Below are 17775 nucleotides of genomic sequence, written 5' to 3' on the forward strand. Positions count from 1 at the left end.
CAGTCAGATGTTGATAGAAGATTCAGATGAAAAAAAAACACGTTGATAGTTTTAAAAGAAAAAAATCTTCTCCAGAAAATTACAGATCCATCACCTAAGGACACAAAGTGCTGGAGCCTCACATGGATGGGTGGATGGGCTGTATGGGTATATTCTAGGGCAGCCCAATCAAAGTTTTTTTTGCCAGTGACCAATCACTTAGATAGCAGCATATTACCACTGGTCTAAGTCCTGTATTGTACAATTAAGATAATAATGTTGACACCTGGGCATCCAAAACCCTGCCCCCTCCCAACCCCCCAAAAAGAAACATTGAATAACTTTCACTGAGCTAAAAATTGTAGCATTGATCTAGCTTGCAAGCTTGGTGGGAATCAGCACTACTTTTTCTTGGTCAATCCTTCTGCATGTAATGTTTCTGCTTTGGAAGCCTTACCCTGTAAAGAACCATTTTTTGTGTTACATAAAGATTACGCTATTTTTAAGCTATTTTGTCAGGATGTAGTTCGTGCTGTTTAAGATTAACTCTCAGCTACAGTTTCTTTTCATCAATCTAACACACTGTTTGTCATTCCTGATGGCCCCCCGCAAGATCAAACAGCTTTTTGTTCCACTATTGCTAGGTAGATTCATTGACTCATAATTCAAGCCTATTACTTTAAGGGAAAGGTCAATTCACACTCTACTAAATCTGTTTGTGCTTCTTGGGCTTTTCATCATCATGCTTCTGTTTTTCCAATCTGCAAGGCTGCCACCTGGTCCACAGTTCATACGTTTGTTAACTTTTACCAGGTGGACGTCCAGGTTTCAGCAGGTGCTGGCTTCAGTTCTGCAGGCAGCCCTTATGCCGTGTACACACGGTTGGAATTTCCGACAAGAAAAGTTTGATGCAAGCTTTTGGTCAGAAATTTCCTACCACGTGTAGGCCCCATCTGACTTTTTCTGTCAGAATTTCCGAGAGCAAAAATTTGAGAGCTGGTTCTCAAATTTTCCGACGGGAAAAGTTCTTGTCAGAAATTCCGATCGTCTGTATGCAATTCCGACGCGCAAATAAAACGGCGCATGTTTGGTATCAATTAGATTCATGCCCAGAATCATTGAACTTAGTTTTTCTCGACTCGTTGTAATGTTGTACGTCACCACGTTCTTGACGGTCTGAATTTTGTGTGACCGTATGTATGCAACACAAGTTTGAGCCAAAATTCAGTCGAAAAAAAAATCCACGGTTTTCTTGACGGAATTTCCGATTGTGTGTATGCGGCATTAGGCTGAAGGACCTTATCCATCTTTTCCTCATGTTTTCTTGGACCTGTTAGCCCTTTGCTGTGTTACCCACTTCTCAGTTTAACTACTTTTGGACAACCCATTGGTTTCATAATTAATTATTGCCCCCTTTAACATCAATGACAGATTGAAGTCTTTTGTGGTATTTGTGGATGGGGCTCCTTATCCTGTCAGATGGTAAAGCTGACCATTCCTCTTGGCAAAAACTCTCCAGTTCCTGTAAATTTTGGGCTGTCTTGCATGAACTGCATGTTTGAGATCTTCCAGAGTGGCTCAATGATATTGAGGTCAGGAGACTGAGATGGCCACTCCAGAACCTTCACTTTATTCTGCCGTAGCCAATGACAGGTCAACTTGGTCTTGTGTTTTGGATCATTGTCATGTTGGAATGTCCAAGTATGTCCCATGCGCATCATCCTGGCTGATGAATTCAAATGTTTCTCCAGTATTTTTTTTAAAACATACTGCATTCATCTTGCCATTAATTTTGACCACATTTTCTGTGCATTTATAGCTCACACATCCCCAAAACATCAGCGATCCACCTCACAGTCCTTCATCATAGGAGGCCTCTCCAAATGAAGCGTTTATGGTTGTGGCCAAAAAGCTAAATTTTGGTCTCATCACTCCAAATAACTGTGCCAGAAGATTTGAGGTTCGTCTCTGTGCTGTTTGGCATATTGTAGGTGGGATACTTTGTGGCATTTGCAAAGTAATGGCTTTCTTCTGGCGACTCGACCACGCAGCCCATCTTTCTTCAAGTGCCTCCTTAATGTGCATCCTGAAACAGCCACACCACATGTTTTCAGAGTCCTGTATTTCACCTGAAGTAATTTTTGTGGGTTTTTCTTTGCATCCCCAAAAATTTTCCTGGCAGTTGTGGCTGAAATGCTAGTTGGTCTACCTGACTGCGGTTTGATTTCAACAAGTTCAACTACCTTTTCCTGCAGATCCTTTGACAATTCTTTTGCTTTCCCTATGACTCAGAATCCAGAAAGTCAGTGCAGCACTGGATGAAAGATTCAAGGGTCTGTAAGAAGTCCAGAAACTCAATGACTTTTTATACACACACACTAATTACAAGCAAACAGATCACAGGTTAGGATGGTTACCTTTAATAGCCATTCAAACCCCTTTGTGTCCACTAGTGTGCATGTTACCAGGCCAAAATCACTAGGGTATGTAAACTTTAGATCAAGGTCATTTGGTTAGTTTCTGTTGTCATTCTGATTTAACCACATACCGACCAGCTGCCATTGTTTAAAGGGCGGCAGGTCGGCATGATCGTGCGAACTAATAGCTAGGAACCACGATCTGTTATTTCCTCTAGGTCAGTCCCATCCCCACACAGTTAGAACACAGTGAGGAAACACACAGTTAACCCCTTGATCGCCCCCTAGTGTTAACCCCTTCCCTGCCCCCTAGTGTTAAGCCCTTCCCTGCCAGTGACATTTATACAGTAATCAGTGCATATTTATAGCACTGACCTCTCTATAAATGTCAGTTGTCCCAAAAATGTGTCACATGTGTCCAATCCATCCGCTGCAATGTCGCAATACTGCTAAAATACCACAAATCACCACCATTACTAGTAAAAAAATAATAATAAAAACGCCATAAAAATGCCATAAATCTTTCCTATCGTTTCTAGGTGCTGTAACTTTTGCGCAGACCAATTAATATACACTTATTGCAATTTTTTTTTACCACAAATATGTAGAACAATACATATTGGCCTAAACTGATAAAGAAATTAGATTTCTTTGTTTATAGCACAAAAAATAAAAACTGCAGAGGTGATCAAATACCACCAAAAGAAAGCTCTATTTGTTGGGGGGAAAAAAGGACGCAAATTTTGTTCATTGCATGACCGCGAAATTGTTAGTCAAAGCGACGCAGTGCCAAATTGTAAAAAGTGCTTTGGTCAGGAAGGGGGTAAAATCTTCCGGGGCTGAAGTGGTTAAAGGATCGGTCTAATTAAATACCGTTTGGGAGCTACACACTGTGTTATATATAGAATGATGCGTTCTAGTGCCACTGCAGCACCTTCTTTCAAAAGAAACGCAAGGGGAGGGTGAGCAGCATAAATTGTGCAGGAGTGGGGGACAGAATGTGCACGGGAAGAGAACAGAGGGGTGTACATGTCAGAATGGTGATATACCAAGAGGTGTGTGTTTGTTTGAGGAACAGCACAGTGCTACAGTACATGATGGAAATTGACAAAGAGGTGGGTGTAAGAGCAGCACAGACCTCTGAGAGGAGGATGCAAGATATATCAGAACTGATGGCAGTGTGTATGAGTGTGCGATTACTAATACAGAAGGATGAAAATGCAGTGGAAGAGGTGGTGGATTCTGGACAGGAAGAGGACAGTGACTGGTGTGGGGTAGTTTGAATTGTTCCAGCTGGGTAGATTGGTGGGACTGCTGCGTGCGAGGTCAGCACAAGAATACCAGAGGTGGCTGCAGGGGAGGATAGAGATGTAGTGTATAGCAGCAACACTCATGTCTTGTCTTCATCTAACGCCCACAGAGCTGTAACACCAAACACAGCCTGGTGTATTTATAGGCTGCGATCCCCCCTCCTCTGTGCCTGCACCAAAATCCTTTGCAGAAAAAGCAGAATGGAGAGCTCAGTTATTCCACCAACAATTCAATATAGCTTCCTTGTTATGTATTCCCAATGATATCATACAGGCATTGTCGGGTACGTATCGTCCATTGGAAAAAAACGTAACAAACGCTAGGTATCTTGTTTTACAGATAGATGTACAGTCAGCTTTAGGGGAGAATCAAGGTCCAGTCACAGCCTTGGGCACAGAGATAGCTGCCTGGATTTGTCACTGTAAAATAGACTTGAACCTTCCCTACCGTAGTAGGAATGGCACATTTAAATACAAGGTTGGCCATAGACAGATCATTTTCTGAGAGTTATCAACCTGTCTTCATGTGTATCTACACACTGCCAGGATGCTTCTGGCTACTTACTTTGACAAACAAATGAAAAAAATAAATACCAAAGGGTTCATTCTCCTTTCTCTTTAAAACAGGGAATGATTAGTTACTATACCAAATGCACAGAGGCCTTGTAATATGTGGGAGCATTTCTGCATGCAGAAACATTTAATTTCTGAAGGGAAAAATTGGTTGTATTTGGCCTCTAATTATCTCATCATTGGAAAAAGCACTGGTCATGTCTGTCACATCTCATTTTTAAAGTCATGAGAAAGATAAAACATTAAAACTGACTGTGATGCTGCGTACACACGACCGTTATTCATGTTATGGAAAAAAAATATGTTTTTCTCGACGTGATTCCTTTCAAGCCTGCCTTGCATACACACGATGCTCGAGCAAAGCGCAGTGACGTACAACAACACGTATGACGGCACTATAGAGGGGAAGTTCCATTCAAATGGCGCCACCCTTTGGGCTGGTTATGCAAATTTCCCTTCTCATAACTTGCTTCTGCACATGCGTGTTTTTTTCCCCGTCGTTAAAGTCTACACACGACCCTTTTTCACGACAAGAAAAACGACGACGAGAAAAAATAGAGCAGGTTCTACATTTTTAATGCCCATTTTTCTCATCGCGAAAAATGCTCTGGAGCCTACACACGACCGTTTTTCACAACCAATTTAAAAAATTGCATTTTTCTTGTCATGAAAAACGGTCGTGTGTACGCGGCATGACTGTAAAATTCAAGTGAATATAACTTCGGCCTGATTTTTAAACAATTGACATTACAGTTGCCCTTTTTGCTGATGATACAACATTATGTAGAATTTTTAAGCCTCTGCATAATAGCATGATTATACAGCTAGACAACTGATAAAATGGCAACATGAGCTGTTCAATAATAAAAATATGAAAAATGTAAGGTTATTTACTTAGGCTGTTGTATCAGCTCTGCCCCCATTACATTAAAGTATAAATAAATTATGAAAAATTAACATCGCACAACTTCAAAAATGTGTTTCTGTTTTTATTTATTTTTTACTTATGGTTTAAAAAGTTTGTAAAGCTGCTCCCCAAGTGTAGGGGGGTACCCTAAACTGTAAAATAATAACTTTATTATTTTTATTGTTAAAAGTATAACTAAAGGCAAAACGTTTTGTTTCGTTTTAGATAGAGTAGAGTGGGATTAGAACACTTGTCAGTTTTCATTGCAGTCTGTACCCCCGTTAAGGAGATTCGCCCTCTCTATTTGTCCTGTTTACCATTATCATTGAAAGTAAAAGAAAATCCCAAATCCCCAGAGAAGTAAGAGAGGGGAAATCTTCCATTGGGGACACTAGTTCTGGTGACCTGCAGGTCCCCAAGAAATTCCCTTAATTTGCAGGTATTTTCTCTCACTTCCTGTTTGGCTATGGGACAGGAGGTGGAGGTAAATCTCTGCAATGGGATAGAGATAGCGAAAAAATGTTTATAACCCTCCCTTGCTCTATACAAAATGGGAAAACAAGTTTTGCCCATAGGGAGTGGAACACAGAGCTGGAGAAGGACTTGGGGATACTGGTTAACAGTAAGCTAAACAACAATATTTAAAAGCCATGAAAAAGCCGTAAAGGCAGACAAAGGAAGTATAAATAGGATAAAACAACATGTGATGCTAGTACATTCTTCTTGTCCCATTAAAACCCCTTGAAAGGCCACATCCTGAACAACATACTTTTGGGCATGACTTTGAACTTGAGTTTTAAAGCTGGGCAACAGAACTTATACAAAGGATGGCAAATCTTACTTCATGAAAATAAATTGTGTATAATAATATTCTTTATAGTTAAAGTGGTTAAGTTGAAGAGTGCCTAACTCACATAAGGTAGCAATAGTAAAATCAGTAATGTAAAAATGTAACTACTAAAGGACAACAGGAAGGTATCAGACTGTCCTTGTGTGGTCATAGTTTCTCCAAGGGTTTCCTTTTGCCATCCTTTCAGATCTTAACAGTTGGTGCTGTGAAAAGCAAATATTTACATGTCTTTCTAATATAAATTTGTGCTAAATTAGAATGTATTCTGTTTTTAATAACCCCCATTAACTATACAAGCTGAAGGTCATATAAATTTACTTTTCCACAATGTAGAACAAGTTTAAACCTAGGTTTCCCCAATAGTCTCTGTCCACAATGTGCACAAGCATGTTCTCAATATGCTTTGGCATGGGATTTTCTGATTGTTGTACTACTGAGAATGGCTAAAAAGCCCCCAGTGACCAATATAAACTTCCACTGATACATTACCACAACACCTGCTTAAAAGCACCATCATTTTTCCATTTTGCCATTTTTACAATGACTCTGTAAATTTGCCCATTCTCTTTAAAGTCCACCCACTTATACTTATCCTCCCCACAATATCACATTATTTTATTGCTCTTCAGTCCTAACCTTGTGCAAATTTTTTTGATGGATAGTGTCAAAGCATGCACAGGATATACAGTGAGGAAAGTAAGTATTTGAACACCCTGCTATTTTGCAAGTTCTCCCACTTGGAAATCATGGAGGGGTCTGAAATTGTCATCGTAGGTGCATGTCCACTGTAAGAGACATAATCAAAAAAAAAAAAATTTTCAGAAATGACAATTTATGATTTTTTAACTATTTATTTGTATGATACAGCTGCAAATAAGTATTTGAACACCTGTCTATCAGCTAGAATTCTGACCCTCAAAGACCTGTTAGTCTGCCTTTAAAATGTCCACATCCACTCCATTTATTATCCTAAATTAGATGCACCTGTTTGAGGTCATTAGCTGCATAAAGACACCTGTCCACCCCATACAATCAGTAAGAATCCAACATGGCAAAGACCAAAGAGCTGTCCAAAGACACTAGAGACAAAATTGTACACCTTCACAAGGCTGGAAAGGGCTACGGGGAAATTGCCAAGCAGCTTGGTGAAAAAAGGTCCACTGTTGGAGCAATCATTAGAAAATGGAAGAAGCTAAACATGACTGTCAATCTCCCTCGGACTGGGGCTCCATGCAAAATCTCACCTCGTGGGGTCTCAATGATCCTAAGAAAGGTGAGAAATCAGCCCAGGACTACACGGGAGGAGCTGGCCAATGACCTGAAAAGAGCTGGGACCACCGTTTCCAAGGTTACTGTTGGTAATACACTAAGACGTCATGGTTTGAAATCATGCATGGCACGGAAGGTTCCCCTGCTTAAACCAGCACATGTCAAGGCCCGTCTTAAGTTTGCCAATGACCATTTGTATGATCCAGAGGAGTCATGGGAGAAAGTCATGTGGTCAGATGAGACCAAAATAGAACTTTTTGGTCATAATTCCACTAACCGTGTTTGGAGGAAGAAGAATGATGAGTACCATCCCAAAAACACCATCCCTACTGTGAAGCATGGGGGTGGTAGCATCATGCTTTGGGGGTGTTTTTCTGCACATGGGACAGGGCGACTGCACTGTATTAAGGAGAGGATGACCGGGGCCATGTATTGCGAGATTTTGGGCAACAACCTCCTTCCCTCAGTTAGAGCTTTGAAGATGGGTCGAGGCTGGGTCTTCCAACATGACAATGACCCGAAGCACACAGCCAGGATAACCAAGGAGTGGCTCTGTAAGAAGCATATCAAGGTTCTGGCGTGGCCTAGCCAGTCTCCAGACCTAAACCCAATAGAGAATCTTTGGAGGGAGCTCAAACTCCGTGTTTCTCAGCGACAGCCCAGAAACCTGACTGATCTAGAGAAGATCTGTGTGGAGGAGTGGGCCAAAATCCCTCCTCCAGTGTGTGCAAACCTGGTGAAAAACTACAAGAAACGTTTGACCTCTGTAATTGCAAACAAAGGCTACTGTACCAAATATTAACATTGATTTTCTCAGGTGTTCAAATACTTATTTGCAGCTGTATCATACAAATAAATAGTTAAAAAAATCATACATTGTGATTTCTGGATTAATTTTTTTGGATTATGTCTCTCACAGTGGACATGCACCTACGATAACAATTTCAGACCCCTCCATGATTTCCAAGTGGGAGAACTTGCAAAATAGCAGGGTGTTCAAATACTTATTTTCATCACTGTATCATGTCACCAGTTGTGACAGTCTTTATGACTGGCCATTGGCCACTGGGACCCAAGCACTGAATCATGGGAGGAGGTCATAGGCTCCTCCATACCCGGATTCACTGGCTATTTTTCAGTGACTCCGATGGAGTGTTGGAGGATTCTGGTAAGAGTGAATATAGATGGGTTTTAAAATGTCTCTTCAAGTGTATTGTTAGATTTTTAAAAAAAAACATACAAAAGTTACAGCAGTTCAACCAGTAGGTTGAACGAAAAAAATGTACTTGATTCCCCTATCCACACACTCAATGTGGATGAGGGAATCCTTTTCGCTGAGTTATTGTATTCTGACAGCAGAGAGAATTTCCATTGTGACAATACACAGATCAGTGCTGCTGGCTATAGCTGGTGGTACTAATCGATCAGGAAAAACCCAGCAGGGTGGTTGTACAGATATCAATCGGTAGACTGCCTTCTCTACAACCAGTCTGCCCCATAAACATGGGCGTCCGCTCCATAGGCTGCCCCCCCCCCCCTACAGCCGTGATTCTCTGATTAGCCCTCTGCTGGGCGCAGCAAATTCAATTAGAGACCCTCTCTCTCTTTGGCTGACATAAAAGGGGAGGGGGGAGATATACAGACAGTCCGCAGCTCTCCTCTCCCTGTCACAGCGCCGCTGCCGAGTTCTCTGGTAAATGGAGCAGCTGCGCTGTGACAGGGAGAGGAGAGCTGCAGGCTGTCTGTATATCTCCCCCGATCGCCCCCTCCCCTTTCTGTCAGCTGAAGCTAGAAGAGAGAGAGTGGCTCTAATTGGATTTGTCACACCCCCCCCCCTTTCAAGCCCACTGTTTTACTCACCATGATTGGCCACAGCAGAGGGCCAATCAGAAGACTCTGGGGGCATCATGGGATTAAATGTAGTGGTGGCCCAGTGTGTCCACAGGCACCATGCTACAGCTCCCAACATGCAAACACTCTGCTGGGGGGGGTGTTACAAGAGGAGAAAAGAGAATACTGTGCTGGGGAAAGCCAGAGAGGGAGCCACGCTGTACCCACACCACCAGAGAGCCACGCTCTACCCGCACCACCAGAGAGCCACGCTGTACCCGCACCACCAGAGAGGGAGCCACGATGTACCCGCACCACCAGAGAGAGAGCCACACTCTACCCGCACCACCAGAGAGAGAGCCACGCTGTAACCGCACCACCAGAGAGGGAGCCATGTTGTACTCGCACCACCAAAGAGCCACGCTGTACCCGCACCACCAGAGAGGGAGCCACACTGTACCCACACCACCAGAAAGCCACGATGTACCTGCACCACCAGAGAGAGAGCCACACTGTAACCTCACCACCAGAGATGGAGCCACGCTGTACCTGCACCACCAGAGAGAGAGCCCCGCTGTAACCGCACCACCAGAGAGAGAGCCACGCTGTAACTGCACCATCAGAGAGGGAGACACGCTGTACCCGCACCACCAGAGAGGGAGCCACGCTGTATCTGCACAACCGGAGAGGGAGCCACGCTGTAACCGCACCACCAGAGAGGGAGAAAGACCGAGCCACTGCCAGGGTACAGGCATGCTACACTACTGACTAGAGTTACCCCGGGCAACCCAGAGGGTTGCGAATGTCCAGCCAGAGGGATCACTATTGCGGTTTCACCAGGTCTGGTAAGAGGGCCTGTTGGCCATTATCCATTACTGTTCCTAGGGACTGAGCCATTAGGAAGTGTCTAACCTGATATCCTCCCATCAATTATTGCAGAAAACTACACCAAATGTTGGGAGTTTTTAGTGCGGAAACTGACACCAGTGCTAAGGGTCATTATTATGTACACTGGTACAGATGCTGAAGTATTTATTCTCTAAATCTGCACCGATGTGGGGGGTTATTATTGTTGCTACTGACACCAATTCTGGTGATTTTTATTGCAGAAACTGACAGCAAAGCTGGGGATTGTTTTTGAAGAAACTGTAACTGATCCTGGGAGTTGTTATTTCCTTGGGGGGGACTCCATTTTTTTATGATATTGTTATTCAAAGTTGCTAGTTCCTTGATAGTTGCATCAGGATTCTCAAACCTTTGCATGCCTGCGCTTTATGTGATAATGACTAAGCCCTTCCCCCTCATGACATTGTCAAAAAGGGACTGAGCATGGATGACCTTAAAATAAGGCCCACTGAAAACAGTTCAGCGGACGCCCATGCCCATACATGAATCAAAATTTGACTGGTACCTGCTGAACCTGACACATTTTGATCAATGTATGGCTGGCCTAACTGGCTGGATCACCAGATAAAAATAAAGGAACCAAAGCCTTAATAAGAAAACAAATGCAACCATAACACCTGAGAATTGGCAAGCTGAAATATAAAGGTAGATTCAGAAAGAGTTAGGCCGGCTTATCTACAGATAAGCCAACCTAACTCTGAATCTGCACCGACCTATGTTTAAGTGTATTCTCTAACAGAGATACACTTAAACATATCTAATATCTAACATATGCGCCGTCCTATCTTAGATTGCAATGTTGCTGATGGCCGCTAGATGGCGCTTCCATTGCGGCCGGCATAGATTATGTAAATGAGGGGATACGCCGATTCACGAACGAATGCCAGGCCGACACAGTACTTTTACGCCGTTTACGTAAGAGATAGGCCGCCTAAAGTTAGAGCTATGCTCTAGTGGAATAGTAATGTTAAGTATGGCCGCCGTTCCCGCCGCAAAATTCGAAATTTTTACGTCGTTTGCGTAAGTCGTCCGCGAATCGGGATTTACGTTGTTTACGTCCTCGTCGAAATCAATAGGCCCGTACGGCCTACTTAGCCGCAATGCGCACTGGGAAATGTAGTCGCCCGGCGCATGCGCAGTGACAAAAAACTTCAAAAACGTGAGGTCAAGCCTCATTACCATGATACACGCCCCCCTCCAAGTCATTTGAATTAGGCGCCCTTACGCCCGCTCGTTTGAGGCTACGCCGCCGTAGATTAGCAGGTAAGTAGATTGAAAATCACTACTAGCCTAGCTAATTTACGGCGGTGTAGCCTAAACAGGCTAGGCTACGCCGCCCTAAAGTTAATCCTATGTACCTGAATCTACCTATTAATGTTTGTTTTGTGTGTTTAATACAGCTGAAAACATCTTCAAGTAAGCGTGGCATTAAAAGAAACATGTATCATTCTGAACATAGTAGTAGCCAAATCTTTTTTCTGAACATAGTAGTTACCTGGCTTATATGCTGAGGCAGGCCATGCATGATTCAATTCAACCAGTAAGTTGAACAGAAAAAAATGAATAAATTCCTCCATCCATACATTCAAGGTGGATGGGGGAATCGCTCCCACTGAGCTTTTGTATTCTGATAGTGGGGAGAGCTCATTGATGTTAAAATACACTCATCAGCACAGCCGTCAGGACTGAATGACAATTGAGAGATTGACTTCTGTACAACCAGCCTATCCATAGATGGATCAAAATAGGGCCAGTCCCTGCTGAACAGGCCAAATTTAGTCCATCTATGGCCAGCTTTAAATTTTGCCATTAATACTTTCAGTCACTGACTTGGAACGAGCATACAAATGAGGAATTCTGACTACTTTCAGCTTTGGCTATTAGCATATTTGCTCCATGCAGTGACTCTTAAAGGAACACTAAAGTTAAAAAAATGTTTTGGGAAAAATAACAAACATGTTATACTTACCTCCACTGTGCAGCTCGTTTTGCACAGAGTGTCCCCAAACCCTGTCTTCTGGGGTCCCTCGGCGGCTGTCTCGACTCCTCCTCGCAAGAGCTTTCCACCTTCATGCGAGCGTGCTCGTATGGTGGAAAGCTTTTGCGGGCGCGCTCCCGTGATACAGCGGCGGGCATAGCCGCCGACTGTATCACTCGGCCCCGTCCCCTGGCGTGCCGCATCATCGGATGTGATTGACAGCAGCGCCTGCCAATGGCTGCGCTGCTATCAATCCATCCAGCCTAGCCAATCAACGGGCAGGCTGGGAATCAAAGAGGATCACGGGGACGCGCGCAGGACTTTCGAGGGGTGAGGTAAATAAAACGGGGGGGGGGGGGGGCGGTACCATCCGATGTTTTTTCACCTTAATGCATAGGATGCATTAAGGTGAAAAAACATGTTTGAACCCAAAGTTTAGGATAAAAACAAAACAACTAGCATTTTAGGACATCAACAAGGTAAGCCCTTATATTTATTATACTGTATGTTAGGTTTACTTTAATGTTCTATAGAAACACTAATCTAGGCATAAAAACATTGCTGTCTATAAATATATTACAGGTATAAAATGCTATAGCAACCCAATTAGTCTTTAAAATTGTACTCTTTCTAAATTCTTTTGGTCTACTCAAGTCAGTAAAATCTAGAAGCATCGTTTAATACTATTGTTAACATTTTTATATTTCCTCACCATTATTGGAAAATAATAAGACAGCAATATACTTACAGGTCGAAGATGAGATAGTGGAAACCCTCCTCTGATATACTGTCATGGAGGCGTACTGCACAAAAAAAAGCATACATTTAAACATCAGTTTTAAGTATCAAATAGAGACCAGTCAGTGGGGAAAAAAACAATGCAGTTTAGAGAATACTGCCAACTTTTTATAATCAGCCTGCTCTGTTTACTTTAACCTTATTTTTAATATATCTCCTATATTCCCATGGGGTTTTTACACTGCTTTTTTATTCAGCTTTCTTTTTTCAAATCTCTTTTCAGCTCACAATGTATATAATTGGAGATTATCTGTTTTGTCTTTAGAGTCTATGTCTAGTCAAAACTTTTTTGTTGCTGTTTTGTTTAGAGTCGGGAAGGGTTATTTAAGCATGTTTTTTACTACTATTTATGGTTTCATTAGGGATATTTATGCCCACTTCCTGTCCAGCTGACAGTGTTATATAGAAAGAAGTAGGGGAAAACTCTACAAAAGCAACAGCAAAGTAAAAATAATTTTCTTTAGTAGAGTAGGGGAATTCTAGAAACCCTATCAGGAACGTATTTCTGTCTGTGTCCCTGTTGCAAATGTTACCTCCTTTTCTGTCTTGTCAGACTGTTGTCAGCAGGACAAGGTTTGAGCAGAAATCTCTCTAATAGAGACCCAAATAGCAGTAAATATCCAGCAGAGATTATAATCCTTCCTCACTTTATCTAAAACATAAAAAAGGGGTTTAGGTTTGCATACACTTTAATGTGCAAGTTCAATTTTGTTCCAGTTCCATCCATACCTTCTTTGCAGAAGTCTCTAAAATAAATGCAGATCTTTGATACAGTCAAGCAGCATACCTGTGTCTGGAAATGTTTACACCTTCTGGCTCCAGTATACTCAAATGTCCATTTTAGTGTCTATGATCATGCACAGGGCTGTGAATTGAACAATATTGACACATTTCGAGCTTTACCATGCATCTAGGTTGACTATTATTCTAAATGTTCAGATCCGTTGTTCAGATTTATTGCTTGGGCAAAACAAGAGTAGAGACTTTAGAGTATGCCAGAAATGGAGATTGTACACACATTGGTAGAAATGTTGCTTGTCTGCATCTGTTTTTTGTATTTCTGTTATATAATGATGGGGGGTGTGTTACAGTTACAATACACATAGAGACTAAAGCAGGCCAGAGATGGTGCGATTGTCTTTTCTTCATTTGCAATTTACTACTTTCAATGCTGCTGGTTCCTGCTCTCTTAGTGCTGTTTCCCTGAACTTTAAGTTTTCGCAAGAAAGAGTTAACAGTGGATAATGTAGTCTCCCACCAGTCTGTTAGCTTGGAAAAGAGGGGAGGAAGGAGGAAGGCAGAATCTGGGGTGTGCTGTGCAATCCTAGGCTATGATGCAACGCTGTATCCTGGCCTAGGCCAATAAGGCCCAGGCCTAGGGCAGCACTTTGCAGGGGGGCAGCACGGAAAGAGTCCCTGCCGGCTTGCGCTACACTATTGTGTAACACAAGCTGCTTCTAATTTTGACTGTCCTATCATCCTGGACCACAAACCTTCCTCACTGTGCTATATGTTTTCTGCTGCACCATTGGCATGGTTATATCTTCTTAGTCCTCTCCATAAAATTATCAGAAATTTGTGCTTAAAGGCAACACTTTTTTTTCATTTTGGCTAGAGTAAGGGAGGGTTATAGCCCCTGTCAGTTTATTTTTTACCATCCCAGTCCCATTGCAGAGATTTCCCTTCATTTCCTGCCCCATAGCCAAACAAGAAGTAAAAGGAAATCTATGCAAATTAAGGGAATCCATCCCCCCCCCCCCTCCACACAGGCCCTAAGAACTAGTGTCCCCACTCAAAAATTTCAGGATGGGTCTTAAACAGAAGGGGGCGTGGCCTTGACAGGAAGGGGTGGTTCATATTTAAATTAGGGGGTGCACGAGTTTAGTCAGGCCTAGGGCAGCACGAAACCTAAATACACCACTGCTATGATGTTCTGTGTTTCTATTGATGCACACAGTGTAGAGAGATGAAGCTTGAGTCCCTGCATGCAAGGGTGGCTCCATAGGACGCTGCAAGAGAAAGAAGTTTCCCTGAAACAGCAAACCTGGTATTGCAGTTATGGCACCAGCTTAAGCTGAAATATAGGCAAGGATTAAAGATAAAGAAGCTGCAAACTCAGTAAGTATTTCAATCACCTTCTGAAAGAGCCTCACCCCTTCCCATCCAGCCCTGACATCCTCTTTAATGGGTCTTTACACCCGTGTGGGCTGGACAGACTATCTAATCACATGACCACTGTGATTGACATTCACAGTGGTCACATAATCTGGGACCCATCCTGCCGGCTCCTGATTATGATTAGAGACTGAGAACGGTCTTTGCTGGGTGCACACAGTGAGCATGTGCTCAGCACAAAAACCTTGACTGCCCATCTACACAATGTGGCATGTGGGCGTCAAAGACAAACCCCTTACCTACAGTACACACAAAACTTGCAGAGCTGAGGCAGTCAGTCACAGGCTGTGTGCTGGAGTTCCCTCCCCTGTCCTGCTCTATCTCTTAAGCCCTGTACACACGATCGGTTTGTCTGATGAAAATGGACCGCTTTCATCGGACGAATCGATCGTGTGTGGGCCCCATCGTTTTTTTCCCCATTGGTGAAAAAAAATAGAACCCGTTTTACATTTTTCCTATGGATAAAAAAACGATAGAAAAAAACAATCGTCTGTGGGGAAGTCCATCGGTCAAAAATCCATGCATGCTCAGAATCGAGTCGACGTATGCTCGGAAGCATTGAACTTCATTTTTCTCAGCACATCGTAGTGTTTTACGTCACCGCTTTGGACACGATCGGATTTTTAAACGATGGTGTGTAGGCAAGACTGATGAAAGTCAGCTTCATCGGATATCCAATGAAAAAATCCATCGGATTAGATTCCATCAGATATCCAATCGTGTGTACAGGGCTTCAGAGTCAGGAGCCAGAAATGACTCATTAGGCTTGAGACTGGGTCGGAGGTTCACCATCCAGCAGGACAACGACATACAGCTAGACCTACAATGGAATGGATTAGATCAAAGCATATTCATGTGTTAGAATGGCTCAGTCAAAGTCCAGATCTAAACCCAATTGAGAATCTGTGGCAAGACTTGAAAATTGATGTTCACAGACGCTCTCCATCCAATCTGACAGAGCTTGAGCCATTTTGCAAAGAAGAATGGGCAAAAATTTCACTCTCTAGATGTGCAAAGGCTGCAGAGAAATACGCAAAGACTTGCAGCTGTAATTGCAGTGAAAGGAGGTTCTACAAAGTATTGACAAATGCACGCTCCACTTTTCACATAATTATTTGTTTACATTTTTGAAAACCATTTATAATTTTCCTTCTACTTCACAATTATGTGCCACTTTGTGTTGGCCTATCACATAAAATCCCAATAAAAAAGTAATATGTGCATTTATTTTTTTAAGGTGAACTTATCCTTTAACGCTGTCTGAATGCTGGGTAACCCCTTGATGACTGATATAGACCCTGCTTTAGCATTGTCTGATTGCATCCTGATTGGTGTCCCTGAACAAGGGTGGTCCAGTAAGGCAGAGTTCTGAGTTCCAGAATGTCGATGGGGTGTTTTGTTTCCCTTGGGGACCCCAATACTATGAGATATTAGAACATTCCTCCCCAGCCAATGAGGTTAGCTTCTGTAGTTACTACCCTACAGGGGTCAAGTCCTGGGGAAAAAAGTGTGGGAACTCCCACCCAAGATCCACTTCCCCACCAAAAAATATAAAAAATCATACACTCATATGCATGATCACTAAACCGCATGTTTTTTTTGTTTTTTTTTCGATCCACTGTACCTTAGTAATCCTTTATGTTACTGGCCGCTTCCTGTATATGGATTCATCGGGTAGTGTGCGGGTATTCCGTCACTTCCTCGATGCCGCAATGTCTCCTGGGAGTTTTTGTCATTGTTCCCAGGAGACTTTGCGGAGGTCTGCCGCGAGTTATCGCGGGATTTAGAAAGAAGCAATTTCTTTCTAAAAAGGATTACTAAGGTTCGCCTGCCCCTGACAGTGACTCGAGCTGGGCATTGCCGCTTAGTGAAGGATTGGCTCGGGTGACTCGGCTGCTCTAGTCCTGCAAAGGGAACTGAGTTCTTGCTGTGAAAAAAGTGCAGGAACTCCGCTCCCACACGTTCCCGCAGGACTTGAGCCCTGGTACCCTCCATGTCTATGGCAAAATCAACTATTTCCAAGGCTGGGTTATAAATCCACCATGCTATAGAAATTTCTTGCTGAGTTAAAGAGAAGCACTGGAAGATCACAAAAAGCAGTCTGTTTGCACCAGGCCAACAGTATGTTGTGTTGAAGAAGCCTTAAGTAGAAGAGAGGTAAAGGAACAGCCTTGAATGATCATACCATAGGCTCAGAACCCTCATGGAGAATCTCACTGAGGGATGTCTTTTTTATCTTTTGGCCCATCATGGGATCTTAGGGAGAAAGGTTTGTTTTCCAGAAGGAAAACTTCTGCCTGGGCCACGTCTAGAATGGGGTTCAAATATTTTAGACTAAAGGAAGACTGGAGTGCAGACTTTTGAGGGTTAAAGCGGATGTGCCACGGGAACAAAATATTAAAAGTCAGCAGCTACAAATACTGCAGCTGCTGACTTTTAATATTAGGACACTTACCTGTCCTGGAGTCCAGCGCCGATCGCAGCAGAGCACGAGCGATCGCTCGTCACTCTGCTGCTCCCCCCGCCATCCACGCTGAGGGAACCAGGAAGTGAAGCGCTGCGGCTTCACTGCCCGGTTCCCTACGGCGCATGCGCGAGTCGCGCTGCGCCCGCCGATTGGCTCACACGCTGTGTGCTGGGAGCCGAGTGTTCCCAGCACACAACGGGCGACAGACGGGATGTGACGGAATGCCCGTCTTTCGCCCGTATCGTGTGGCCGGAAGTGGGTGCAAATACCTGTCTTTAGACAGGTGTCTGCACCCCCCTCCCCCCTGAAAGGTGTC

General features: G+C 43.2%; 1 protein-coding gene across 23 annotated transcripts in view; it reads right to left on the reverse strand.

Annotated features, from left to right (window-relative positions):
- The window catches only part of CAMK2B (calcium/calmodulin dependent protein kinase II beta), a 219548-nt gene that overhangs the window by 82848 nt on the left and 118925 nt on the right, over window positions 1-17775 (reverse strand). For all 23 annotated transcript variants that reach the window (XM_040346001.1, XM_040346006.1, XM_040345999.1 and 20 more), the window contains exon 4: window positions 12768-12822. In XM_040346001.1, the coding sequence (XP_040201935.1) occupies window positions 12768-12822 (55 nt within the window). The remainder of the gene's footprint in view (window positions 1-12767; window positions 12823-17775) is intronic.

Source organism: Rana temporaria, chromosome 3, assembly GCF_905171775.1.
Source record: "Rana temporaria chromosome 3, aRanTem1.1, whole genome shotgun sequence".
Classification (NCBI taxonomy): Eukaryota; Metazoa; Chordata; class Amphibia; order Anura; family Ranidae; genus Rana; species Rana temporaria.